This window comes from Culex pipiens, chromosome 2 (genome assembly GCF_016801865.2).
Source record: "Culex pipiens pallens isolate TS chromosome 2, TS_CPP_V2, whole genome shotgun sequence".
NCBI lineage: Eukaryota > Metazoa > Arthropoda > Insecta > Diptera > Culicidae > Culex > Culex pipiens.
The window spans coordinates 182,950,307-182,978,001 of record NC_068938.1 but is presented as its reverse complement, the minus strand read 5'-3'; the positions used below and the strand labels follow the sequence as shown (position 1 = coordinate 182,978,001).

At 43.4% G+C, this 27,695-nt stretch overlaps 3 protein-coding genes across 7 annotated transcripts; 1 reads left to right on the top strand and 2 right to left on the bottom strand.

The window, feature by feature from the left end:
- Positions 1-640: 640 nt before the first annotated feature.
- On the bottom strand, positions 641-3,199 carry LOC120429782 (serendipity locus protein alpha-like). Its single transcript, XM_039594844.2, has 4 exons — positions 3,007-3,199; positions 2,768-2,947; positions 1,040-2,708; positions 641-979 (listed from the first exon to the last, which is right to left on the bottom strand). Exons 1-4 carry the CDS (start codon positions 3,100-3,102, stop codon positions 801-803), a joined length of 2,124 nt encoding a protein of 707 aa, XP_039450778.2. The 5' UTR covers positions 3,103-3,199; the 3' UTR covers positions 641-800.
- Positions 3,185-27,158, bottom strand: LOC120429121 (zinc finger protein 236-like). 5 transcript variants are annotated; one of them, XM_052707315.1, is made up of 5 exons: positions 26,234-27,158; positions 22,068-22,368; positions 20,413-22,005; positions 20,264-20,359; positions 3,185-3,301 (listed from the first exon to the last, which is right to left on the bottom strand). In XM_052707315.1, exons 1-5 carry the CDS (start codon positions 26,272-26,274, stop codon positions 3,200-3,202), a joined length of 2,133 nt encoding a protein of 710 aa, XP_052563275.1. In that variant the 5' UTR covers positions 26,275-27,158; the 3' UTR covers positions 3,185-3,199. The 5 variants fall into 5 exon arrangements, with proteins under 5 accessions (XP_052563275.1, XP_052563276.1, XP_052563277.1 ...); XM_052707316.1 differs by having other exon boundaries at positions 22,068-22,365; XM_052707317.1 differs by having other exon boundaries at positions 22,068-22,362.
- LOC120429686 (uncharacterized) lies at positions 8,022-9,399 on the top strand. Its single transcript, XM_039594721.2, has one exon. It carries the CDS (start codon positions 8,111-8,113, stop codon positions 9,362-9,364), a length of 1,254 nt encoding a protein of 417 aa, XP_039450655.1. The 5' UTR covers positions 8,022-8,110; the 3' UTR covers positions 9,365-9,399.
- Positions 27,159-27,695: the final 537 nt, after the last annotated feature.

Genomic DNA, 27,695 nt, shown 5'->3' with positions numbered 1-27,695 from the left:
TTTATGTCAGTCAAAAATAAAATAGAACATACCGGCTCCGCGGCTTAATGGTTACGGCTTCTGCCTCACAAGCAGAAGGTTCAGGGATCAAATCCCGGTCGGTACCTTTGAAATTTGGAATCAGGAATTTGAACTTTGAATATGAACAAAAACGAAAATGAATCAGGTGGGATTCGAACTCACGCCTTTGGATTGGTGGTCTGGGATGCTAAGCAGTCGGCCATCAGAAGGTTTACAATCTAGCAGTGAAATGATCCGTAGTGTTGAAACATGTTATCTTCTCATATTAAATACGCGCTGATCCCTGATTTGCCTGACGGGATTGGAAGTCTAAATATAGATCGAGTTTCCTTCAGATGCTTGCATCTATGTTTAGGCGGGGCCGAACAATGCCCAGCGACCTCGGAATTGGACCGCAAGGAGCTCTGTCATTCTGAAACGGGTCGTTGGAAGCAGCGCGAGGGCTATCACCACCTAATACCCGGGACTGAGATAAGTTGTATCAGCATTCGGCATATACAAAGTCTGATACAAACTATACTTTCCCATGATATCGCTACCGGCTAGCGGGTATTGGATTGGACCACACACACACACACACACACACACAGTCAAAAATAAAATAAAACATCAGCATTTTCAGTAAATACTTAATAAATGTGTCATTTATTACTGTAATCAACAAGGTTCTAAACATTTAAAACATTCAAATGGCGCACACTTGGGATGAAGTCATCTCAATACTGGTTCAGTTTGTAAGTACACAATTTTTTAAGCTTAAAACTATGCTAAACCTAATATTAAATGTCTGTAGTTATGTTGATTGTAATTCTATTATCCTTCGAAATCGCTATCTCCTCTTTTGTGATAGACTTTCTGTTCGAAGGTGTGGTACTTTCCACAACTTGTTCCGAGTTTTCCACCTTCGCTTCAGCTGGTGAAAATGTCGTCGATAGGTTCGTAAACTTATCTAGAACATCTGAAATAAACAAGATTTGATTATTTGCTGATTTAGGTTAATTTGTTAGTCGATTCTCACCATCCAAATTGCCGACTTTTTCCTCATTTGTGGTGAAACCTTCGCCTGGTTCAACCTTCATTTGCTCCGATGGTGAAAACGTACTCGATAGATCTGTCAGCTCGTCCAAAATCTCCGTAATCTGCAGCTCCATATCGCTTTTGAAGCTCTCGAAAAACTCCGCCGTTTCCCGGCACTGCACGCGCTTGAACATCGCCACCCTCAAACTGTTCCGCTTGACCACCGGCTTCTTTCCCTTCCTGCCAGCACTCTTTTCCGGTGTTGTTTCCGCCCGCTGACGCAACTCGGCCGTCACGTCGGAAAAGCTGTTGATTTCCAGCAGCAGGGACGGCGAGGCGGTCGTGTTTCTTCGCGCCGTTCCCGGTGGACCGCGTCGGCTCTGGTAGAGGATGCTGGTGGCCGAGGGCCGTACCACGCTGGTGGAGAAGAACTCCTGGACGCTGCGATCGACCTCCTTTTCCTCGTCGGTTTGGGGGAGGGGGAGCGCGGGTTTGTAGTCGGCGTCGGCGTCCTTGGTTGGTTCCTTGGATTTGCCAACGGCGAGTTGGATCTTTCTCAGTTTGGTGAGCAGAATGCGGAATCGTTTGAGGATGCGGTCCGTTGCGATGGTTGGGTCTTCCGCTGAACATCGTAGGATGGCTTTGCACTCAAGGAGCATCATTTTGAAGTCTTCAAAGTGAATTTTGAGTGGTTCCTGGAACAAGCACAGTTCGGATCCGTTAAATTCCAAGTGCTGCCGGAAGACTTCCGCTTTGGCAAGCAACTTTTTTGCTTCCATCGGTTCAAAAGAGTCCTTCAAGCGATCGATTCCTGTGTCCAGAATTTCAATCAAGGCTGAAGAAAATGCGTTACTATCGATAATTCGTTGCACGTGGTAGCGCAATAGCGAGGACTCCTCTAACCAGTGCGCTTCCAGCAGGTTCGAGTGATGGTTGCACGGAACGTAAATCGACGGAATCAGGTACGAATCCAGAGCTTCCACGGAAGCCAGACAGCTTCGAATAGTTGAGGCCGCTTTGTAATTATCTGCGTAGGAAATTGCAAACAGTCCAATTTGCGTAATCTTATCAACCATCGCGTCGAAACGGTTCGCCATCCCGTCGACTTGCTCCTCCGACGCCTCCTCCTTCACCAACCGTCTCATCTCTCGGATCACGTTCTGATCGAGCTCGGCAAACGTTTCGTAGACCAACTTCAACAAACAATCATTAACTTGCGCCTCCAACTGATAAATGACCGCCTCCAGCACGCTGGCCCTCAACCGTCTACCCTGCGCATCCGGTCGACCTTCGCCCTCAACCAGTGCCGATTCCTTCTCCAGCGCGATACACTCCTTCAGAACCTTTTGACAAACCGTGGTCAACTGGGCGCGATCGTCATCCTCCAGAACGTTACCGAACGCAAACGTTTGCGTTATCAAAGCCTCGACCACCGACCGGATTCTGGCACTCTCCATCATGGCCTCGGCATCCTGCTCGGCGCGATTAATATCATGGCCATTGTCGTCGAATGCGATCGTCATCGGACCCACAAGATTTAAGGCCAGATCTAGAAAGCTGACAAAATTGGACTCAGTTGAGCTCTCCTGCTGAAGGCTACTATCCTCGGCCAAAGCTTTAATTTTTGAAATACACCAAACTATCCGATCCAGAAAGAACTGACGAGTCGACTGCAAAATTAATTAATTTGAATTTATCCTTTTTAACCGCAAATAACTGAATCTCTCACCGACAAAACGCACTGGTTCTCCTGCTCAGCAATCAGCGTTCGCTCCAGGTATCGAATGCACACGACAATCTGCGACAGGCACAGAAAGGACATCTCCATCGTGCCAACCCGGCCGCACCCCTCAAACACCAGAAATTTGTGCAACACCGCAAACAGCTTGTTGAAGTCACCGCAAACGGTCTGCAATGTAGAAACAACTTGAAAATTCGTTACGCAAAAACCGCAAACCATCAACTCACGTTCAACCAGTCGATGCCGCTTCGCTTGGAGCTGACAAACCCGCGATACAGGTTCTCCTGGACCGTCTGGATCGCCGTCTGGAGTTCGGGGATCATTTTGTGTGGTCGTGATTTACGCGGATAAGTTACGTTTTTAAAATCCAAACCGCAGGTTTGCTGATCCAACGGCGGCGGTTCTGCGACAGTGCACTTTTCAAAACAGTTTTTTTTTGTGTTTGTTTTGTTTGCATGACAGATTCGGCGGGCGACATCTGCTTGTGGATTTCGAAACTATTCGAGCAGTAAGATATTCGAGCTGTTTTATTTAAATATTTATTATCAAATAAGGCTTTCTAGTCAGAAATTTACCAACACATTCAAAGTATGTTTACATTACAGCTGGACGTTTGTTTGCATCAGGTTCCTATCTCTTTCTAGCAAAAGTTTTTTGTCAGGCGACTTCTAGCTGGTTTTTTTTTACTGGCCGCCCGATATGTCAGCAAACATACTTCACAGGGCAGTGACAGCTCGAGCTCGATCAATGTTTGCATCAGGACACTGTGACGAGAAGTTCGTCATTTTTGGGTTACATTATATTTTTTTCACTGGGCCTAGAAAGCCTTATTTTTGAAAGAATCACGAAGCTTCATTTTTTTAAAATGGATTTAAAACTTCACTTTAAAACCTTTGCGGTTGTACAAAGGGTCATTGTACTCAGAAAAATGAGCTTTATTGTTTTGAACAATAATATCAAAAATTGGGTCCTAAAATGAAGCTTAGATTGCTGATATTATTGTTTACAGCGATAAAGCTTATTTTTCTGAGTACAATGACCCTTTGTACGACCACAAAGAGTTTAAAATGGATTTTTAAATCAATTTTGAAAAATTAACCTCGCGGTCCTTCTTGACAGAAAAGCTCCTACTTGACAGCTCATTCTAAAGGGGACCATAGTTGATCCATCGAAAAAATGTTGTTTTGTCATTTTTTTTTTTTTTTTTGCATTAAAATGAAAAAAGTGATCAGAAATTTAGTCAGAAATGGTTTTTAATCGTGTTTTTTACCGTTGTACATAAAAATTGGCATAGGGCTTTAGAATCCAATTTAAGCTTAATGCTACCTAATTTTGAAAACGAATTTATTTTTAATATTTTTTTTTTCTTAAAAATTTTGGTGTCGGATTTGAGTGGTAGAAAAGACAGTTCTCCCCTAAGAAATACATTGTATTAAAAAAAAGCAAAACTTAAATCTAAAATCTGGAATTCAACAAATTTTAAACTAGTACAATGCAAGACTGCACCTAGTACCCAGCCCGAAATTCAGAGGCGACGCTTGGCCAAAATGTATATCTGTTCAAAAAACTTTGTATAAAAATAGTACTTTTTCATTTTAAGCTTATTTTTTATAAGATGTTCATAATATGTTAACAATGTTGTTGTGAGAATTAGTTTTTTCGTAAACAAAAAAAAACTAAATCAAAGTAAACGAATGATATAACATCTTCACTATTCGTACTAAGCAAACATTCTAGTGATTGACCATTTTAATCGACGAGACCAAAAAAACTGTACTAGCCTTAGTGAGGTTTAATCTTAAATCTAAAAAAATAAATAAATTAATAAACATACAGATAGACATAACTTTATTATTTTTTCCCAAAATAAATTTGAACGATCAAAATCAAACGCAACTAAAACAGAGTAGATGTTTTTATTGCAGCTTATTTAAGCTTAGCTTTGATTTTTTTTTTTTTTTTTGTAAGAACAACATGTAGAGGAAATTATCGTATTTTAACTATTGATAGAACCTTGGTTGCTCACCTTTTACTGAGCTATTTATTACTTTATTTTAGTTGAAAACGATTTTTGGAAGCAACATGCTGTTTTTTAAAGGTTTAAACAAATATTTAGCCAAGTGTAGGGGTGGTGTAGGGGTAAGCGTGGTTACGTTTCACCCAGTCGGCCTGGGTTCGATCCCAGAAGGTCCATTTTTCGAGACGAGATTTGTGTGATCACGCCTTCCGTCGGACGGGGAAGTAAATGTTGGCCCTGGTCTAAGCTAGAGGTTATGGAAGTTTAGGTGTAAAAAGAGGTTTGCAATTGCCTAAACAATCAAGCCTTCGGCAATGCTGTAGAGCGAATAATTTGATTTTTTTTATTGATATCAATGAAAATCTAACGCACGCTGCAAAATGAGTCAATTTAAAGGGCATATCAGGGCACGTTCCCCATAGTTGTACTGAGCCCGAATCCCAAATATGAGTTTAATTGATTGCAACAGGACCTGGCGCTTTGAATTTGAAGTTTAAATGGGATTTAATCTGTAAGCACCGATTTGGTATTGGTTTTTGCCAGTTTTGAGCCTCTTAACGCTTTTTTTTATTTTTCAAGGACCTCACCAGCTCATAGTTTGCCCAAGAGTGATTCGTCCACTATTAAGAATGCTACAGAATGTAGAACACCACCGCTGAAAACTTAAACTTTTTGTTCATTCTCTTCTACGGCAAAAATGATTCAGGGTATGCGTCGCGACGCTCATTCAACCATAGTAAGCTGATGGTTGCCTAAAGAGTTTGAAAAAAAAAATCGTTCGTACCGAGCAGCGATGGAATAATCATCATCAAAAGAAAATCATTGGACATTCATCTAGAGAAAAAATCCGAAGGGAGTTGGCTGTTATCTCTCGCGCACGAAAGATCGGTAAAAGGATTTGTGGTATTCAGCATAAATCATAGTACACCATTGTTACACATGATCATTGTTTCACTAAGCAACCACTGATACAGTTGACATTCTGGGAATTTTACATTGGCGACGAGGATGAAAAACTGAAAATTTCTTGGAAAATTGTGAAAATTTGCTGTGTTTACCTGAAACATTTGATGGTGTTGGAAGACAAGGTGTTTGAAAGTACCATTTGGCAATTCGGTGAAAAATAGCCCAACTTTTAAAGCCAACCTGCTGAAATTGAAATGAAAAGAGGTGCTTCAATTTATACTAAAAAATAAGAGGTATTGATTTCATGAAACGGCGAGACTCCGGTCTACCGGGATTGAAACGATCAGTTTGTTTGACCTTAATTGTCGAGACTACGGTCTGACAAGAAAATCGATGAGACTCCGGTCTGTCGGGACTGGAACGATCCAGTCGTTCAGTCTATTTTGTCGAGGCTCCGGCCTGGCAAGGAATCGGCAAGACTCCGGTCTGTCGGGATCGAAACGAATCCGTTCGTTTGGTCTATTTTGTCGAGACTCCGGTCTGGCAAAGGAAATCGGTAGGACTCCGGTCTACCGTGTCGGAACGATCCAGTCGTTCGACCTTATTGGTGAGAATCAGGTCTGCCAAAGTTACGGTAGGACTTCGGTCTGTCGGGATTGGAAAGACCCTGTCGTTCAATCTAATTTTTCGAGATTACGATCTGACAAAGGAAATTGGGGGAATTCCATGTTCACCGTGCCAGATCGATCCGTCGATTGGTCATGTTGAGTCGTTAATAAATTAGACGTCGATGGAACTCGATTAAAAATATGGTGTATACAGATTAAAATTGAGTTTAAATGAAGTTTCAGTTTACTTTAAATATTTAGTAAAGATGAAGTTGAATTTTTCAGATACGGAAAGAAAATATTGATGTAAAAAGGCAGCAAGATTGAAATGACCGATAAATCATTCTAATCTATGGTTCCTTATTGTGTTCAGGGTTTTATAGCAAAGAAAAAAAAAGTTATTCTAAAATATTATTTATTTTAGAAGGAAAGAAGAAAGAAATGGGATCAAGCATAGAAAACTTTGAGACAATGTTGTTTAACTGATTATGAATGATATGAAAAAGAGGATCGAAAAAAAATGTCCAATTAGGTAGGGGAAATATACCCATTTGAATCACTCTAAGCCATTCGACCAATTCTCATCACTTTTGCCGTTTTCCGCTATTAAATCAACATTTTCAGATGTATCAACAATAGAGAGTTGCTTGCTCACTTTTATTTGAGCTATTTATTACTTTGTAACAGTCAAATTTTTTTTATAAAAGCTGTAATTCATGATCAAAGTGCTGATAGGCCGATAATAGAAATAGGCTTAAAAAGGGTATAGTTCCCCTATGTAAATTATTCCAAATTAATTTTAAACAAGGAAGAGATGTGGTATTTAGCATAAATCATAGTACACCATTGTTACACATGATCATTGTTTCATTAAGCAACCACTGATACAGTTGACATTCTGGAGAATGTTACAGGATTCTTAAAAAAATCATCATCTTGATTATTCGGCGGAATATCTTTTTCACTACTACACTAGCAAGTGTAACGTCACACGTCGAAATATGGCCTGTCACATTTTGTAGATGGGCAATGTGTGTAAACAAAGTGAAATAAATATGCGGTGCTGACAAGGAAATTCACAAAAAATCATCAGCAGATTGATTTTCTTGGAGAAGTTCGGGAGCGATTTTCTTTTCCGTGATTTGCCTCCTTTCTCTTTCGCGGGTGAAGAAAGCTCGCAAGCGAAATAAAGATAAGAGAGATAATGAAGTTTTTTTTAATATGATCTGCAAAGCATTCTTGACCGTTCTTGACCGTTATTGGGTCCTAAAATGAAGCTTAGATTTTTGATATTATTGTTTAAGGCGATAAAGCTTATTTTTCTGAGTACAATGACCCTTTGTACGGCCACAAAGAGTTTAAAATGGATTTTTAAATCAATTTTGAAAAATTATCCTCGCGGTCCTTCTTGACAGAAAAGCTCCTACTTGACAGCTCGTTCCAAGGGGACCATAGTTGATCCATCGAAAAAATGTTGTCTTGTCAAAAAAAATTTTTGCATTAAAATGAAAAAAAGTGATCAGAAATGGTTTTTAATCGTGTTTTTTACCGTTGTACATAAAAATTGACATAGGGCTTTAGTACCCAATTCTTGATAAGTTTGGCGCTTACGTCAACGTCATTAAATATAGAAAACTGCTCGAAAAACTTCACAGTTTTAACCCAGTTTTTATCACTGTTCACTTCACCGTGTACGCCAGTCAACAAAACTGTCTAAACTGTCAAACACAAGTAAACAAACAGTGCAGAAATCAATCTAGCCGTCGTTCACTTTCGCAAATCTCGATTTCCGGCCCAAAAATGCTTCCCGAGGCTCTGTTGAAGCGCCTGGCCCAACGAGGAATCATTCAGCCAGGCGCTCCACCAGCCACGCCGGCACCGGATCAGGACCGTCCGACGCAGCGACCTTCGCCACCCCCATCGCGGCAGCAGCAACAACACTCGGACTCTTCGTCGGAATCCGGCGGCCCGGACGAGGGCGACGACGATGACGAGGAAGACATTGACGGTGAGGAAGCGGTTCGCGATGCGGACAACAATGAGGAAATTATCGCCGAGGATTACGATGAGTACGATCAGGTCAATCCGGACAGCTTTGAGTATCCGGTGGCGAAGAAACCGAAAGCCACTCCGGCGATGGATTGGTCGGAGAAGATGAAGCAGAAGATGGTCAAGCGGTATGGGTTCCAGTCGGTAGACGGATGCCAGAACAAGTACAACATTTACCATCACTGTACGATGTACTGCGTTCAGAGGTACGGCGAGGTGGAGTTTGAAATCGAAAAGGAGTACGAGAAGCGGGTTAAACGGTTGCTGGAACGTTACCCACTTCCGCGGCACTGGCGCAAGGAGTTCGACATTGGTTGCAAGGCGTTCTACTTTTACAACAAGGAAACGCGCATCGTTTCGTGGTTGCCTCCGACGCATCCGGACGCCAAGATGACCAAAAGCGCCAAAGTTCTGCGAAAGGAGCTGATGGAAAAGACCAGAAGTCAGGAACAGGCCAACGAGGCCACGCCGAAAGCGGTCATCGTGGAGAGCTATCCGCCGATTCCGAAACCACCATCGGCGATGACTGCCGGCGCAGGTCCCGTTGGTCCCATTGGCGAAAGTCTCAAGCCTCCGGTGGTGAATCCTCCGAAGCGACCGAACGTGAAACCGCCCATGCGGGATGACGACAAGCGGCCGCGGATGCCGGAACGGAACCGAGATAGGGACCGCAATCAGGACAGGAACAACCGGGACCGTCGGGATCAAGGGCGCCGTGACGATCGCCGAGATGACCGACGAGATCGGGGACCACGTGGCCGGGGCAAGGAAGGTGCCCTGGATCCGATGGATCCCGCCGCGTACTCGGATATCCCGCGGGGAACCTGGTCCAGTGGGCTGGAGGTGGCGTCCGCCGAATCGAAGAAGGCGGACAAGCAGGAGAAGAAGGAGGAAAAGCGAAAGCCGGCGGGACCGTCGAAGGACGACGACAGTGGCGACGAGCACGAGGTGCTGAAGGTGTCCGCGATCAATGAGTTTACCCAGGAGGACGATAAGGATGAGTGAATTGAATAAATTTAGGAATAAAGACAACAAAAATTGACAATATTTTTTTATTTCTGAAAGAATCCACCTGCCGATTAAATGTTTAACACTCTAAATAAAATGATAAAAAAGGATACTATCGTTATAGAAATTTGATAAATCATTCAACGAGTTGCATAAATACGATGAGTGCTGAAAAAATCCAATTTTGCAATTAGTTGCAATCAATATTTGTTGCTATTCCGAAAAAACACTCTTCAAGTAAATTTCTAGTCAATTCATCGTAAAAATCAAAACTATATTGAAAAGTATAACTTTTAGATGCAAGTGCATAATAGTTCAACTTTTCAGCACCCATTTCAGCGATGAAAAATATACTTTTCAGCCCTTGTAACGAAAAGTTTTCGATTTTGTTATTTTTAGTAGAGAAAAGAAGGCCGTTTTGTCATCCGAGAACGACATGAAAAGTTAGTAGAGCATTTCTCTGAGATTTCGGTCATTCTTTTTTTTGTTATTTTTCATCTTGCTGAAACTTTTTTGGTGCCTTTAGTATGTCCAAAGAAGCAAATTTGCATAATTAGTTTGTAAGTATGGATAAGGACTGCACTGAAAAAAAAATGACACAAGATAAAAAAAATTGTGGTTTTTAATTTCACTATTTGTCAATAAAACTTGATTTGCAAAAAAAAAAACACTATTTTAATTTTTTATTTTTTTGTTTTTTTGATATGTTTTAGGGGACATCCAATGCCAACTTTTCAGATATTTCCCGAACGGGCGAATTACGAATTTTTGAATCAATACTGATTTAAAAAAAAAAACGAAATATTGGTACTTTAGTGAAATTTTGATTAAGTGCACCGTTGAATGTTTGGCCATTTTTTTATTTATTTTGCGTCCAATATTTCGATTTTTTGAAAAAAAAAACAGTATTGATTCATAAATTCATCACTCGGTCAAAGATTTTTGCCCGTTCGGGAAATTTCTGAAAAGTTGATGTCCCCTGAAACATATCAGAAAAAATTTTGTTTTTTGCAAATCAAGTTTTAGTGACAAAAAGTAAAATAAAAAATCACCAATTTTTTTTAACGTTTATCATTTTTTTTCCAGTGTAGTCCTTATCCATACCTACAACTTTGCCGAAGACACCAAATCGATCAAAACATTCCTTCAAAAGATACAGATTTTTAAATTTTCAAATATCATTTTTGTATGGACAGCTGCCAAAATTGTATGGAAGATTATATAGACAAACTAATCATGCAAAATAGCTTCTTAGGACATATCAAAGGCACCAAAAAACTTTTAGCAAGATAAAAAATCCCGATTTCGTAAAGAAATGCTCAAATATACTTTCGAAGAAACTTGTGTTAGTAAAAATCAAGGAATTTTCGGCATAAGTCCAGGAATATTTCAGCAGGCATATACGATTCATATATAGAACATTTTATTACAGTTTTTTTTTATTTTGTTTATATACCATGGCGACATTCAAGAACTTTAGGAATTCTCATAATTTATTTAATTTATCCTATCATCAGTTTTCAATTTGTGTCATAATTTTATGTTCCATCCTTTGTTTCCGTTCCAAAAAATGTTTAATAAATTTCCCTAAATGTTTGTTTTCTTTTTTTGTCGTTTCTTAAACTTTTTTTTTTCTTTGTTTTAGTTTAACGAAATTCTACCTAAACAGCATTCGATTATGAAAAAGTCTACAAAAATGAGCACATTGGTTTTCTGATTCGCGGCAAAACGAAGTTGAGAAAAATAACGGGGTATGACAAACTTATTCGGTCAAACGCACAAATCCGGTTCTCACCCAACAGCGACGGTAAAATATGAATAGTACAGATGAAAACTCAACTCTCCCTACATTATGAATCACTTGGTTATTGAAGAGTGTGAAAGAAAAAACACGTCTGTAGGGTTTGGAGTTTATTCAGGTAATGACACTAATTAACTGTTGACTTGCAGTCCTTCTTCTCCGTTAGCACCGGCCTACTCGGTTATCTCCAACACTCCTCCTCGAGGTGCTGGTGCTAATCCGCACGCTCCTGCCAGCTTGGACATCCTGACCCCCGGTAGTGGCTTCGTCAAGATGTCTGCTACCATCTCTTCAGTTGGGCAGTAGATGTACTTCACCTCGTCCTTCTCCTTCACGTCCCGGATGAAGTGGTACTTCGTCGCGATGTGCTTGGTGCGGTTGCTGAACTTCTCCTTCTCCAACATCTTGAGGCAGCTCTGGTTGTCCTCGTTGGCCGTCACAGCGCCGTCCTCGTCCAGATCCTCCAGCAATCGCTTCAGCCACAAAGCTTCTTGTGTCGCTTCAGCCAACGCGATGAACTCTGCTTCCGCCGTTGACAGCGCGACGCACGTCTGCTTGCGACAGCTCCAGCTGATCGTCCCACCGTTGAACAGGAATATCTGTCCGCTGTTCGACTTCCTGTCCGCGGTGCTCTCCGCCCAGTCTGCATCCGAGTATCCGATCAGTCCAGCTCGTTCATCGGTCTTGCTCACCTGCAGACGATAGTGGCTGGTCCCCTTCAGGTACCGGATGATCCGCTTGAGCTCGGTCCAGTCCGTTTGAGTCGGTGCAGCTGTCTTCCTGCTCAGTATCGAAATCGCTGCGGAAATGTCCGGTCTCGTGTTCACCGACAGGTACAGCAGCTGTCCGACCACCTTCTGGTACTCGACGTTGTCCGGCAATGGCTCTCCTTCCGCTTCTTGCTTCAGATACCCAGGGTCCAGGGGCATCTTGGAGACCTTCGCATCGCCCAGACCGTTGCTCACGACGACCTGGTTGATGTACTTCGCTTGGTTGATGAAGAAGTCACCTCGGTCATCGCGCTCGACCTCAATTCCGAGATAGTAGTGGATGTCGCCCAGTTGACTGATCTCGAAATTCTTCTCCAGTGCAGCTACCAGCTCTTGATGGAGTCCACTCGCATCGCTGGCCACGATCAAATCGTCGACGTACACCAGTACGTAGCAGCACTTGTTCGCCTTCACCTTCTTGTACAGGCAGGGGTCCGCCTTGCACCTAGTGAATCCTTGTTTGGCGAGTACGGTGTGCAGCTTGTTGTTCCACGACCTGGCTGCTTGCTTGAGGCCGTAAAGACTTTTCTTGAGTCTGCACACTTTCCGCTCGTTGCCGTCCGCAACAAACGCTGGTGGTTGGCGCATGTAGATCTCCTCCTCAAGATCGCCGTTGAGAAACGCGGTCTTGACGTCATACTGCTTCACCACCATGTTCCGCTTCGCAGCTACGGCCAGGAGAGTCCGGAAAGTCGTCTGTCGCACCACAGGCGCAAATACTTCGTCGTAGTCGTACCCGTACTTCTGCGTGAAGCCCTGTGCGACCAATCGGGCCTTGTGACGAACCACTGCGCCTTCCGAGTCACGCTTCGTTTTGAAGATCCATTTGCAGCCGACGATCTTCCGGTTCGGGGGTGAGTCCACCAGGTCCCACGTGCCGTTCTTCATCAGTGAGTCGTACTCCTCCTGCATCGCAGCCGTCCACTGCGCAGATTGCCCACCGCCGAGCGCCTCGCCCACGGTACACGGATCGTCAGTACAGCTGCTCGCTTTGTTCAGCCGCTTCCTTGGACGTCCAGCTGCAATCAGGCCTTGTCGATCCAGCGCAGGTCCAGAGCCGGGGTTGTCTGAAACATTGGATCGCGGTACACCTTTGTTTCCCAAATCAAAATCTTTCAACTTGCCTGGTAACGCGCGCTCCCGACCACTTCGCCTCAACACCTGTGACACGGGTGGATTTGAAGATGTGCGTGGAGGGAGCGCCGGAGAAAGCGTCACTGTCACGTCTGCTGGATCTTCTTCGACTGTCTCGTAGCTCGATTCTCCAGACGTTTCGTCATCCGAGGTGTCCTCGAACTGATCCTCTTGATCCGACGGAATGTCCGGCTCACGACTTGGCCCGGGTTGACACAGCTCCGGCTGCTGCCCGGTTGGCGTCGTCCTAGTACCGTCCGTACCAGGTTGTGCCGGCGATTCCAGCAAATCCAGCTTCACGTACACGGCACCTTGCTCGGTGGCCGCAACTTCCGCGTGACTCGTTTCTCCTTCGCTGATGAACCTCACGTCCCGGCTGACCGTTACCGACCGGGTCGTCTTGTTGAAGATTCGGTAACCTTTGGTGTCCTCCTCGTAACCGACTAGAACGCATTCCTCCGCCTTGGCATCCCACTTACGTCGCTTCTGTTTCGGTACATGAGCCATGACCGATGTTCCAAAGATGCGCAGGTGAGACAAATCCGGCTTCTTGCCAGACCAGACTTCCTCCGGAGTCTTCGCGTGTCCCTTCGTCGGTGATCGGTTCAGCAGGTACACCGCTGTGGATGCTGCCTCTGCCCAGAACCGCTTCGGTAGGTTCGCTTCAAAGAGCATGCACCTGGAGCGCTCGACGATGGATCTGTTGACTCGCTCGGCCATCCCGTTTTGCTCGGGCGTATAGTCAACCGTCGTTTGGTGCCGAATCCCATTCGTCTTCAGATAATCCTGGAACATGCGGTTAATGTACTCCTTACCGTTGTCCGTTCGGATTGTCTTCAGTTTGCGTCCAGTTTGCCTCTCGACCAGACAGTGGTATTCCCGGAACACGGCCAGGACTTCTTCTGCTGACTTGGTCTTCAGGAGATAGAAGTGGATGCGCCGCGACTTGTCATCAATGAAGGTGATGTAATATCGCTTGCCTCCCATCGACGTCTCCTCCATGGGTCCGCAGATGTCGGAATGGACCAATTCCAACAGCTCTTCAGCTCGAGACCCAGCCTTCCCGAACGGTAGTCTCGTCTGCTTCCCGAGGGCACATACCTTGCAATCGCCGATGCCGTCGTCGCTGAACTTGATGCCGGTTACCAAACCATTCTTGAGCTGCTTCAGTCCGTGCACGTTCAGATGACCCATCCGTTTGTGCCACAGCTCCGCTTGTCCAGATTCTCGACACGCCATCGCTCGGGATTGCTTCTCAGCGTCGAATCGGAAGAGATTGTTCACCCTGGTTCCAGTTGCAAACACATCTCCATCCGGGTTCACTACTTGGCAGCCACGCTTGTCGAAGATCACCGTGTTTCCCTTCTCAACTATTTGACTTACGGAAAGCAGGTTCGTGGTTAACTCCGGAATCAGCTGCACGTTGCGGACATCGAGGGCTGGGCTACCAGGGCAACAGCTTGCTTTCAGCTTCGCGTCCCCTGTGGCTACCACCTTCATGGCACCGTTGTTGGCTGCCGTCACTGTTCCGCTACCGTCTCGCAGGTTCTCCAGCAGACCTCTGTCCTTCGTCAGATGTGAGGTCGCTCCAGAGTCGAAATACCACTCGTCTTCTTCAGCTGCGCCAATCGTGGACAGAACGGTGCTTAGGGCGCTCTGTCCTTTTCCTCCTAGTCGGTTCTTGCTTTGGCAGTCCTTGGCGATGTGCCCGAACTTGTGGCAAGACCGACACTTCGGTCCTTTCGACTGACCTGCCGCTTGTTTGGTGGGATACCGCTTGTCCTTCGTTGCTAGGGCTACCGTGACTGGCGGTTCCTCGACCTCTTGCAGCAGTCGAGTCTTGATCACGTCCCCGTTGATCGGCAATCCGGAATTTGAGATCGCCATCACCATGGGCTTGTACTCCGGCGGCAATCCGGCGAGAAGTAGAGCTCCAACCCACTCCTCGTCGACGTTGAATCCTATCCCTCGCAGCTGCATCGACGTCGTAACGATCCGGTTGACGTAGTCGGCCATCGAGCTGCAGTTCACAAGCTTCGTGTTGATGAGCTTGCACAGCAGGCCAATCTTCCGCTCCGGTCCGAGATCTCCGAACGTCTCTTCCAGCTTCATCCACGCCTCGCGCGCCGTTTTCGCCTCCTGGATGTGGACGAAATTCTCCGGATCCACCAACATCGCGATCTTCGCTCGCGTTTTCCGATCTAGCTTGGCGTTCACCGCTGGCAACGTTCCGTCGGCGTTCGGGGTTGGCTGCACGATTTCCCACAGTTCTTCGTGTTCCAGGTACATCTGGACCGCGAACTTCCAGGTCGACCAGTTTTCGCGTCCAATCAGCCGTTGAATCGGGGGTAACCCGGCTAGACTTGAACTGGAGCCTGGGGGATTCGTCTGCACGCTGTCGCCGCTTCCGGAAGCGTTCGGTAGAACCATCTTGACCAGCAAAACTTCTTGAAACTTCTTGAGAAATTTGTTTTTCAACTTCTAGAATCTTCCAAACTTCCTACTCTGGGCCCATAACCACTTGGTTATTGAAGAGTGTGAAAGAAAAAACACGTCTGTAGGGTTTGGAGTTTATTCAGGTAATGACACTAATTAACTGTTGACTTGCAGTCCTTCTTCTCCGTTAGCACCGGCCTACTCGGTTATCTCCAACAGAATCTAATCTCTAGCATGTTTGCTTAAAACGCTAATCCGCTCTCAAATTCTATTGCAACCGATTACAGTAATAGTACAGTTTTAAACAGGGTGTCAAAATAAATTATCAGGCTTACAGCGGCTACGGGGATTTCTAATCAATTTAAGAGTAAGGTTTTAAAAAAGGTCAACATCATGTTTTTTTAGACTAACCAGATCACATTGAAGTTTACTTTTTGTTCTGTAACATTAACTTAAAACGAAAAAATAATAGTTTTCTTTTTAATTTAATTATTTCTTTTCATCTAACAAGTTTCGTACAGTTCCGGAAGCACCGTTTCCAATTTTCGTTCTTTCACGGTAATAACAGGATAAACGGGGTTTTAAGGAAATTAAATTTCAGCCCGCTTTTTTTTCTCTAAACATGAGTCGAATCAAACTTATACTAGTCTAGTACGAAGCAACAAAAAATAAATTTCACTCAAGAATTGAACGATTTCGATTTTGTTAGGGTCAAACCAGGTTTGAACCGTTCGTAAACTAATTAGGAGTATTGTTTTTTAATGTAATGATTTTAAAAATAAAACAAACACATTTAGAAAATAAAAGTGTGTAATAACATAAGCGAGATTTGATTCTTTCGTTTTCATTCCATGGGGTTTCAAAAAAGGAGCACCACAAGCGCAGCCCGGTTCTGAACGCGAACTTTGCTTTGAAACAAAATTATCCACTATCTATCTATGTTTTTTTTATGCTAGAAGCAATTATTGCAAGCGAGCCGTATGGTAGAAAAAATAATATATCAACTATCATTAAAAAATATATATATTAGTACTTTTGTTTGCGTAAAGACAATAAAAAACGGGATAACAAAAAAAGGAAAACAGAATGAAATCATCATTTTTTTCTAGTTTTTTCTTACTATCTACTAGGTATCTTTCAGATTTAAATTTTGTTGCTATCATGATTTTGTGTGTTTTACTTTCACTTGTTTCTTTTGTTAAATAGAAGCATCCCTATTTTTTGTTGCCTAGATGTATTTGTTTTGCTACTACAAGTTTGTAGTACATGCTTAACATTTCTGTATTCTGTTTGTTTTCTTTTTCTATGTGAGAAGAGGAAATTTTGGATGAGATTATTTTCTGTGTTTGTGTTGTCAGGTTTTTGTTTTGCTTTGTTTGTGTCTTACGATAAATTCATCTAACTTTCTTTTTTGTTCTTATTCCCGGTCAAACGATGCGGTAGTAGTACGATTAAGCCAAGCCAAGCCGGTTGGTCGCCATAATACGCTTAAGTTGTTGTATTGTGCTGAGAATGTAATACCTAAAAAGGTTTTTTAGATGGTTATAATTTTGTAGTTACGATTGGACTACTGGAATTCTCAATCAGTTTGTTTTGTCAAAATAGCACCCCATCGATACCATAAATTTTTCAGCACTTAAAAGATATAGTACTCTTATTTTGGGGGTATGATGTTTATAACTCCAGAAAGACAACGACTTAAGGAGCCATTACACTACCGCAACCGAGCAAACAAACTCGCACTTCTTCGTGTTTAACAGTTTGCCAAACTCGCAAACAAGGCAAAATGTATGTTGGCGGTTGTCCACGCTCCATAAAGATTTTATTTGTATGGAAAATTGTCCACGGGGTTGGTCCCCAAGCAGGAATTCTAATAATCACAGATTTCTGAATTTAGGTAACTTTAACCGAAATTTGATCATTCGTCAAAGGGTGTTTTCGGAGTTGAAAAAAATCGATGGAGGCAGATTAATTGTCAACCTTATGTATGACCCCTAATAAACTAAAAAGTTTTTTAGAAGTTTTAAATCCAAGATGGCGGCCAAAATGGCGGTGATTTTTTCAGCACGAGTCGTCGACCAGTGCTGCAAAATTCAAGTTTTGCAACGAGTTTTGTATAACATTTTTGCAATACCAAACACTATTTGAATGGAATTTTCAGTCAAATGTTCATGCATTTTGGTAATTAACCGATTAAATAAAAAAAAATGTTAAAAGTATTACTTTTCAGCATTTATTTCAATGCTGAAAGTAAAACAAACTTTTCAGCATTTATTTTGAAAAGTGTTATTATTCGATTCTATTATTTTTGATTCAGAAAAGCAGGCTTTTTCGTCATTCGAGAATGACAGAAAAAGTAAAAAGTTCCGTCGTGAAGAATTGCAAAAAAAAAGCATTTTGTCATTTAAAAGGCAATCAACTACAGTCCAGACTCGATTATCCTTGGCCTTGGCTAAATTTCACTTCGGATAATCGAATCAGGAAAAAAATCGTTGTCTTTTTTTTCTAATTCTTTTTTACTATAAAAAGATTTAGAATTTGTTTAATCCAAGATGGCGGCCAAAATGTCGGAGATGAAAACTTGATGCATTTTTTTATTAAATGGTTTATGTTAAAAGCACTCTGAGTTCTGCGACTTATATTCAGACAAATTTTAATACAGTCCAGACTCGATTATCCGAAGTTTAGATTATCATAAGTTCGATTATCCGAAGGTTTGTATGAGACTTCGGATGATGGAATCATGAACAAGAATGTACATGTTAGTCAAATTTGCATGGTTGACTGCCCATTTAACAAAAAAATGCATCAATATTTCTTCGCCATTTTGGCCGCCATCTTGGATTAAACAAATTATAAATCTTTTTTATAGTAGAAAAGAATAAGAAAAAAAAGACAACGAATTTTTTTTCCTGATTCGTTTATCCGAAATGAAATTTAGCCAAGGCCAAGGATAATCGAGTCTGGACTATGGTTGATTGCCTTTTTAATGAAAAAATGCTTTTTTTTGCAATTCCGTCGTGAAACGTAAAAAATGCGGAAAAATTCAGTGTTTTTTTGAATACCAAAAACCAAATTTTCATATTTTGATTTTTTGGTGTTTTTGAAACCTCCGTGAGTCAGGTGTATTACCTGACACTTAAAAAGCAATACCTAATTTGGTTTTGTTCATGATTCGATTATCCGAAGTCCCGAAGATACAAACCTTCGGATAAGGGAGTCTGCGCAAAGCTGTGTTCCCGCCCTAAATATGACCCTAAGAATAAATACTTTAAAAAGTGAATTCGCGAAATGTTATATCCAAGATGGCGGTAAAAATGGCAAAATATTGAGAACAAATTTGAATAAAATGGGGTCGCAGAATTCAAATGTGACGTTGCAAACTTTCGGATATTCGAGGCTTTGGATAACCGAATCTGAACTGCGTTTGAAAAACAAATTTATTGAAACCAAGGGTCCTGATTGCTCCAAAACGACTCACTCACTCGCGACCATAAATTGAAAGCGCCAAAAAACTGCTCTGACCGTTTCCTACCGTTTGTCGCTTTCACACCAATCGTTACAGAATACTCTCTCTTTGCTCTCCCTCTCTCTTCAATCGGGTAAAAAAAAGCGAATGGTTCAGAGAGACCGATTGCGTTATGTCGCTAAGTAGCTGAGTCGAAATAGTTTGCGATCGGCTTTGTATTACTCAGTTATTAAACAGCTTTTAATCTATGTTATCCAAAACGTTTTGCAATTTTGTTGATAACACGACATCGTAGACACATTAACAAGCAATTTCCATCATGCCAAATACTAATTTGCAGCAAACTGTGGTAGTGCAGGCCGAAAGAGCGGTGAGCTGGTATGTTGTTAGATTCTCTCCTCTCTGAACGTATTCGTGTGTGACTCGGGTCGGAGTGGGCAAAGAAATTCACGAAGTACATAATTTTGTCGCTGGGAGAAGCGATTGAGCAAATCGCAGGCAGCCTGAGTGTAGTGTTCGCTCGCAACTGGTTGCGAGCTCCAGTCGGCAAAGATTCGCTCGGCGATGAGTGAGTGATTTCCGATCTTTGAACCGAAAATCAGGACCCTTAATTGAAACTAATAAAAAATCAATTTTTACGAAGACTATCAAAAAAATATTTTCAAAGGTCCTGATTTCCTCATCAATGATCAAAAATCACCCACTCGTCGCCGATCCAATCGCTTGAATCGTTAAACTTTCAGTTCTCAACGACTTCATTTTTAATGCCTGAATACTCATGGCGATTTAACCGATTTGGATCAAAATTGGCAGTTACTTATTTTTACCTAAATAATCGAGACAGGGTCACCATTCAGACATTCTGCTTACGTTCGCCAAAATTTTGTTCACCTTCGTCATGACTGCATTCAAGTGATTGCTGTCATCACCCCAGCACCACACGAGCAAGAACAAGAGAGGATGTGGGAGAAATGAAGAGCGAGAGCATGTGCCTTCGTGTCGGGCAGACTGCTGGTTGAGTGCCGAGCTTGGTTTCGTTCGTTTCAACTTCGTGTGCGTTCACTGACGACGCGCTTATCCTCGCCGAATTCTGGGCGATATTTTTTACTCGCGCAAAAACATGTTGGAACGATGTTTTTGATCGCAAAAATTACAGATTTGATCATCTAGATATCCTTGCAAATCACAAAAAAGAATCGTTTCGAGTGGTTGAGTTATGCCCGAGAACCAGTTGGAATTTTAGGTTCAGCAAGTTTAGAAAATGGTCAACCAAAATCAGTACTCACCATGTGCATCACCAGGATCTCCTTCGTCTTGAACGAAATCGGGCACAGCTTACACTTGAACGGCTTGTCGTTGTCGTGTTCCGCGTAAATGTGAGCCTAAAAATTTGTTTTTAAGTTAATACAATTTAATACAGGAGTTTAGACATTACCTTCAAATTATTCAAATGCACAAACGTCTTCACGCAGCTATCGCACTTGTAGATCTTCGGCCCGGTCGAAATCGCCTCGCTCTCCTCAATCTGCTGCAGCAGCTGCCGATGCAGCGAGTTCTTATCGATCCCGTTCGTGATGACCGTCGCTGCGGCGGATGTCGTATTTTTTACGACTACCGAAGGTGGAGTAGCGATTGTCGTCGTCGGTACCACACTGCTCGGGCTGCTGTTGAGGGTGGTTTTGGGCTGCTTCCGACTGATTGGTTCCTCCTCGAGGCACGCGAGGTCCTGCTCGGGTCGCTTTTCTGCGACGGAGGCGGTTTCGGGGAGGGTGGGGGAGGGTTTCTGGATCTTGGTTTCGTCGATCATGACCTCGAAGTCGCAGCTGTCCGATACGGAGGAGCGCGTGCTGATGGAGGTCGCGGTGCGACTTGGGGTGGGTTGCGGGGAGGTGGGTGGTTCTTGCGTTTGTGGTTGGTCGGAGATTTGGGCGATGACCGTGGTTGGGGGGTTGGAGCCGTTGACGGTGACGTGGTGGGTGTTTCGGTGGGATTTGAAGTCCAGGTAGGAGGTGAAGGTTTCGCTGCACCGGTCGCACTTGTAGACGCCGTTTTCCGAGTGCATTTCGATGACGTGGTTTTCGAGCCGGGTTGGGAGGGAGTACGTTCGAAAGCAGATGTCGCACTCGTAGCGTTGGGAGGAGTGAGCTTTGAGGAAGTGTTGTTGGCATTTGCGCTGCTTGGTGAAGGTTTTGGAGCACTTGCCGCAGCGATAGAGGACCTTGGCGTGGTTCTTCATGTGCCGTTCGTAGTTGTACTCGTACTTGAAGCTGGTTTTGCAGTGTTTGCACACGTACGGCCGATCGTGGACGCCTCGCGGGGTGATGATCGTTCCGACTGAGCCGCCCTCGTCCATGTAGACTTCCTCTTCGGGGAGGTGCTCGATCGTGGTGCACTCGATCTCGGTTTGATTGTCGTACCCTTGGGGAACGTAATTCGCCGCGTTCACGTAGCCCTCGGTCGTCGTGTGGATCGCGTACGTGTCCGTTCCGTCGGTGTAGTAAATCTCGTGACCTTCGGCCGCCTGGATCGTGGTGGTACCACCTTCGGCTTCGCTGTACCCGGCGATGTGAATCTGCTGCTGCTGGGACGAGTTCGAAACGGTTCGTACATCGTCGCCGGGCGTTGCTTCCACGTACTCCGTCGACACGGTTCCGTCCGCGTACTGAATCGTTTGCTGTTCTACAACCTGCTGTTGCTGCTGCTGCTGTTGAGCTTCGTCCTCTTCGGTCTCCTCCTGGTACTCTTCGACCTCGGCCGACTCGTCGATCGCCAGCGTAATGTCGTCCCCGTCGTCGATGTACTCCTCACCCTTGGCGGACTCTTGCTGTTCAACCTGTTGCTGTTCCTGGGCCAGCGATTGCTGATGAAGCTGCTCGCGATGGTAGTCCTCGGCCGCCTTAATCTCGTAGTACTTGATCTTGAGGATTTCGTCGTTTTCGATGCACTGCCGCCGAAAGTGGTAGTACTCTTCCAGCTTGCTCCGACAGCCGATGCAGACCGACGAGGGGAAATCCGTCGCGTATTGTACCTACAAAGAGAGAAAGATTGATCAAGACCGTCTCCACTTCCAACTCAACACCGCTTCCAAACCTGTATCGTGGTCAGCTCCGCAATCCTCTGCAGCAGCGCCTCGTCCGGCGTGTCCTTGGTGTAGAACACCGGCTGGAGTCGCGTGCTGGCGGTTCCCTCGGCCAAACACAGCCGGCACATGTTCATGTTGAGGCCAACCCGTACGGTGACGGTCGTTCCCGGCGGTGGCGCAATCGTCGCGACATTACTACTCACAGGAGGAGGCGCAGCCGTCGTCGTCTTGTGATGGTGATGACCGCCCCTTCGGTTGGTGTGGTGCTGTCCAGCAGCAATACTAATACCGCGCACTCCGCTGCTGCTGTTTGGAAACGAAAACAAAAACAAGCCAACATGAGCGATAAGCGAGTGTGTGCGAGAGAGAGAATGGGGATATTTGCGCGGTTTTCCGAGGTTCCACCAAGACACCTCTTTCGCGCTGACCAAACATACATCACGTTGAATGAAGTGGTGTTGGGAGCGCGCGCGATATTTACGCTGCTGATGGCAAAAATAAGCCAGAATCAGCCTCGGACGACAACACTCTCTTTTTGTGCCGTAGTGTAAGTCAGCGATTCCTGAACCCTACACACGCGAGATATACACAAGTACGAGAAATTGAAGCTTGCGCAACGGCCCGCGATAGCGTGCGTGTGTGGTGTAGTTCGGTATTATAACTGTAGCAACACTCTTTGCTATACACCAGAAGGTAGCGCAGCAGTGATGCCGAGGAAAAAATGGACGGGGAATATTCGAGATCGATAGGTTGAAATTTGGTAGATTTGTCTGAAAAAACGACTACAGTCGTTATTACATGACTCAAAAGTCTTACAAAAACTCTTTTAAATGCATCTAAAGAATCAAAACAAGGATCTTTTCAAATTTTAGAACCAAATATTGTAAGAGGTTGTACTACCAAATCGAATCTAGTCCTACTAAAGAGTCAAAAGCTTCCCCTGATTATATCAACTAAATCTTCAAAAAAAGAAACCAAAAACTTCAAGTCCCACTAGCAATCAGCGAAAATCGTGCAAGATTGTTGGCGTTTCTGGCACCACTTGCCTGCGAACTCCGGCGCCGTGTCCGCTGAAGAAAAAAAAATCTGAATTCGCGCGGAGGTTTACGGTGGTGATGGTGATAGCTGATCGCGAGCTTATTCACAAGCACAAACGCCGCGCTGCATAAATACTATCACTTTGAACGGGCGGTCGGTCATCCGTCCGTCCTACATCACGTAAACCGAGGGTGGAGGGTGCCGAGTTGGGATTAATTAGTCACAACAAACATTCGATCTTTTAATATAGTTTTCGATAGAAATTAGCCAAATTTTGTCTAGAGAAGTAAGTCGTATTGCCCTCCCTACATCAACGATGATCGGAAGGCACGCCGACGAATATGTTGAAGAGAGAATCGCGATCGAATCAATTATATATTTAAATTTGTATAAAGCTACCAGCCGATAAACAAATCGCACATGATTACTTCACTGCTACTCGTGAATCATCGCCTCACACTTATCTACTAACCCCCTCAAATTCGATTGTGCGGTTTCTATCGGACTAACATTCCCATCCATTTCCCAGTGACTCTACCTATGGTCGTAGCCGGCGCCGGTATTTATCAGCATGATAGGGGACTTTGAGAAGTTGCGAAACAAAGACAGATAAATCCCACTCACCTTCCGCGGCACGTGGACTTCTGGAGGTCAATAACAGAGTACCAACTACGAGTGGGCACTTTGGCAGGTTAACCCTCTTATGGCCAAATTTTTTTCGAAGATTTTTATTTTTCTCGTGTTCAGGAGGTCATTTCGAGCTACTTTTGTTCTACGAAAAAAAAAATACTTCTCTTGTTTTATGTCAACTCACAACGAAATAGGAAAAAGTTGCCCGACCCCTCTTTGATTTCGATGAAACTTTGCTCTAATTGGTAATTTTGGTCCCTGATCACGAATCCGAGGTCAATTTTTCGATATCTCGTGACGGTGGGGCGGCACGACCCTTTTCATCTTCCTGGATTACTACTAAAGGAGCTATTACACTATGGCGAACAAACAAACAAACTCGCACTTTTTGATAGTTTGCCTGTTTTGTTTGTTTGCCTGGATTTGTTTGTACAAACGTCAGCCTGCATACATTTTGCCTCGTTTGCGAGTTTGCCATTTTTCATATAAAACAAAAAAAAACATTTTAAAATAACGTGTTTTTTGTAACTTTGCATGGTTGCTTTTTAGAGTGTACCAATGTTCTAAAAAATTGTAGAGCAGACAAAAACACAAATTTTGATTATGTGTAAACATTAGGATGTAACAACAAAATTGGTCAATTTTGCGGGCATTTCAGGTCATACTCATGGGGAGAAGAGGGGCGGTCGAAGGCCGTGTTACGCTCTATAATTTTTTTAAAATTTGCATGAAAATTTTGTTATTGGGGGAAAAGGGTCAAAAATCTTTTTTTTTTTTGCGTAACGTGAAAACGAACGCTACCTAATACACATAAAACAAAGAGACTCCCCCTCCTCTTTCAAAAGAAATTTATTCTAGATTTGTCCGGGGGTTATTCAGAAATACCGTTATCAACAAATGTCTCATTACTAGTCGCAAACTAAAATTTTTTTTCAAATATTTGAGTTTGAAATTTAAATTAAATTTTTAAGTATTTGAGTTTCTTTTAAACCTGGCTGCAATTTTGGACACTTTTTTCTGCTTTTGAGTGTTTTTTGATACCTCTGACTCAAGATAATTTCAAAAACACCCAAAAAGCAAAAAAAAAACTAATGGACCTTTTTTTAAAAAAAAAACTCTGGAAATTGTTTTTGTAGACGAAAATGTTTGCTTTTTTAAAGTGCTTAAAGTGTCCCGATTAAAAATTGTCTCTGAAAGGAAGAGTAAAACCGTTACCAAAATGTATCAACACGTGTAGGGTACTATTCTAAACAACCTGTAGAAATAATTTTATTAAAAAAAATATTGTAAAAGAAGCCAAATGTATATCATCTAACGAAAAATCATGGCAATGACAGAAATGATTTGTAAACATTGAGTAAGTGAGGAGGGTCGGTGGCTGCTTCGCTCCATACAAAAAGTCCTTTTTAGCTTTCCTTACTGAGAAAAGGCTATAAAATCACTCAAAAAATAAACTTCTTAATTTGACCTCCTAGACCCACCTTCACGTAGACATATCGACTCAGAATCAAAAACTGAACAAAATGTATGTGTGTGTGTTTGGATGTAAATATGTGCACCGAAAAATTCTCACATCTCGGCACTGGCTGAAACGATTTTTACTGTTTTGGTCTCAGTCGATCCGTCTTGGGGTCCCATAAGACCCTATTGAATATTATAAAGTTTAGAGAAGTACTTCATAAGTTATGATTAAAAACCATTTTGAGGAAAATCTGGAAGATTGTAAAAAGGGTGGTTTTTGTAAGAAAACATTTTTAGATTTACATTTTTAGAAAGATATTTAAAAAACTTTTTCAACGAGTCCAAATGATTGTAAATCTGACAACCCTATCAAAAGTTATGAGCACTTAAGTGTTCTTTATACACTTTTTGGAGGCTGGATCTCAGATATTTTGATAAAAACGTAGTACGGATTTATAAACCTACCCATCGTTGGATGGTTATTTAAAAGACCTTCCCAAAAGAATGAAGATCTGACAATCGTATCTAAAGTTATGAGCACTTTAGTGATATTTATACACTTTTAAACTGGGTCTCAGTGATTGTCGATATTAATGTATCAAGTATCTACCTCTACTACTTGGGTTTTAATAATAAAGGGTCTACAAACTTCCTGACTACGCAACTACGTGCTCCCATATGTTGGCAGCAAAGTTCAAAAACAGCCCCACCAACCTTATAATTCAATACAATTTTTCACTCAATCACACACATTCACAAACACAACGGCGGCCCCACCAAGAAGTGAGAGTAGCGCAGCAGCAAAATATCGAAGACGATGCAAAAAAAAACCTTTCTCGGATTCGAACCTCGGATTCCTCCACTCTTTTCTCTTTCTACTGTTTCCTCCACCACACCACAGCAGGCTGCAGCAGCCTGTGTCATCCGTCCACCTTTTTTTCGCGAACCCCCCTCACTCCCCTCCCCCTCCCAAATTCAACCCTGACTACGGGACAACGAACAGGACAATTCCCTCCCTTCAGTCCCCTGTGCCGCGAGCACTTACCGGACCGTTTCGTCCTTGATGATACTGGTTTCCACCTCCATCGCCGTCGTGGTGACCTCCGGAACCGTCCCGCTCGGAACCGGGCACTGGCACCGTGCAAATGGCCAACTTTCGTAGCACTTTTTAGTCCGTTTTTCGACCTTTTTTAGTCCCTCCTCCCCTCTTTCTCTTGTGTTCTCTTCCGCAGCACGACACGACACGACACGGTTACACGACGACGATTGTTCCGCGCGGACCCAATAAATCTGGCTGGCTGGTGAGCTCTGGCTCTGGTTGGTCAGGTCTGGTCTGGCCCCGCGAAACGAAAGAGATTCCCCCGACGACGGTCGAACTCTCTTCTTCTGCTGCTTCCTTCTTTCTGGTGCTGCTGTTGCGTTCGTTTTGCTTGAAATATACTACACAATCGCAGCAGGCCAGGCCACGGCAAAACACACCAACAAACCACGCTCGAAAGGTTAGTGTATCAATTTCTGGCTTTTGGAGTGGTGTTTGTGTTTTGGCCGTAGTATGCGATGGTCTGATTAGAGCGATTCATCCTCCGATTGAGCTTAGCGCGGACACACACAGCTGCAGAAAACTGTGCCAACCAACACAAACCCCCCCGAGTCGAAGTTCTCCATTCACAATCACAACCGTGTTTATCACAGAGTAGGCGATTATTTCATTCGCGCACTCACACTTGTTTCGGGATTCGCACACCAGCTTCTGATGGTTACGCGAAAGGAGTAGTAGGCGTAGCACACCACCAAAGTTGTGGGGTGGTAAAAGGGGGGCAAAATCGCACACTACTTTACTTGAAATACACTGAGCTAAGTCTTCTTATGGAATTCATGATCTGTCGTGAACTAGGTCTTTTCATCTCGAACTATTCCGAATTAAACACCAATTTTAACGGATTACGGGCGACTTTTCACATCTTTGGCTTTCCGTAGAGATGCGCAAGCTCGTGTGTCATTCTTTTGCTCCATATTGGAAATCTCCAGAACGTCCTGAAAAAAGTTACTGAGTTCTAGAAGACGGCGAAGTCGATGCTTTCTAGACCCCCGTTTTCACTCGTTTGCTGAAACGAGCTAAATCTTAAAACAGCAGGGATTGGACAGAATTGAATTTCATAAAATTTTACAATAATCACTTCTCTTACCCAGTCACGACGTTCTAGCAGGATTCTAGCAGATTTCTTACAGAGCTGGATATTCTTACAGTTTTCTGGCAGAAATGTTCCACCATTCTAGCAGAATTCTGACGGAACCAGCTCTGCTATTTTAAAACTCCAAAATAAACAAGAATTCAAAGAACTTAAAATTAAAAAACAACAACAATCAAAAATTTATAAATGGCCGTTTAAGCGGCTCTTTTGAACGGCTCTTTCGCTCTTTTTCAAAATATGGATGTAAAGGAATTTTTTTAGAATGGTGTGATTTGTTAAGCTATTTCACATTGGAATCATATAAATTATTTGGTC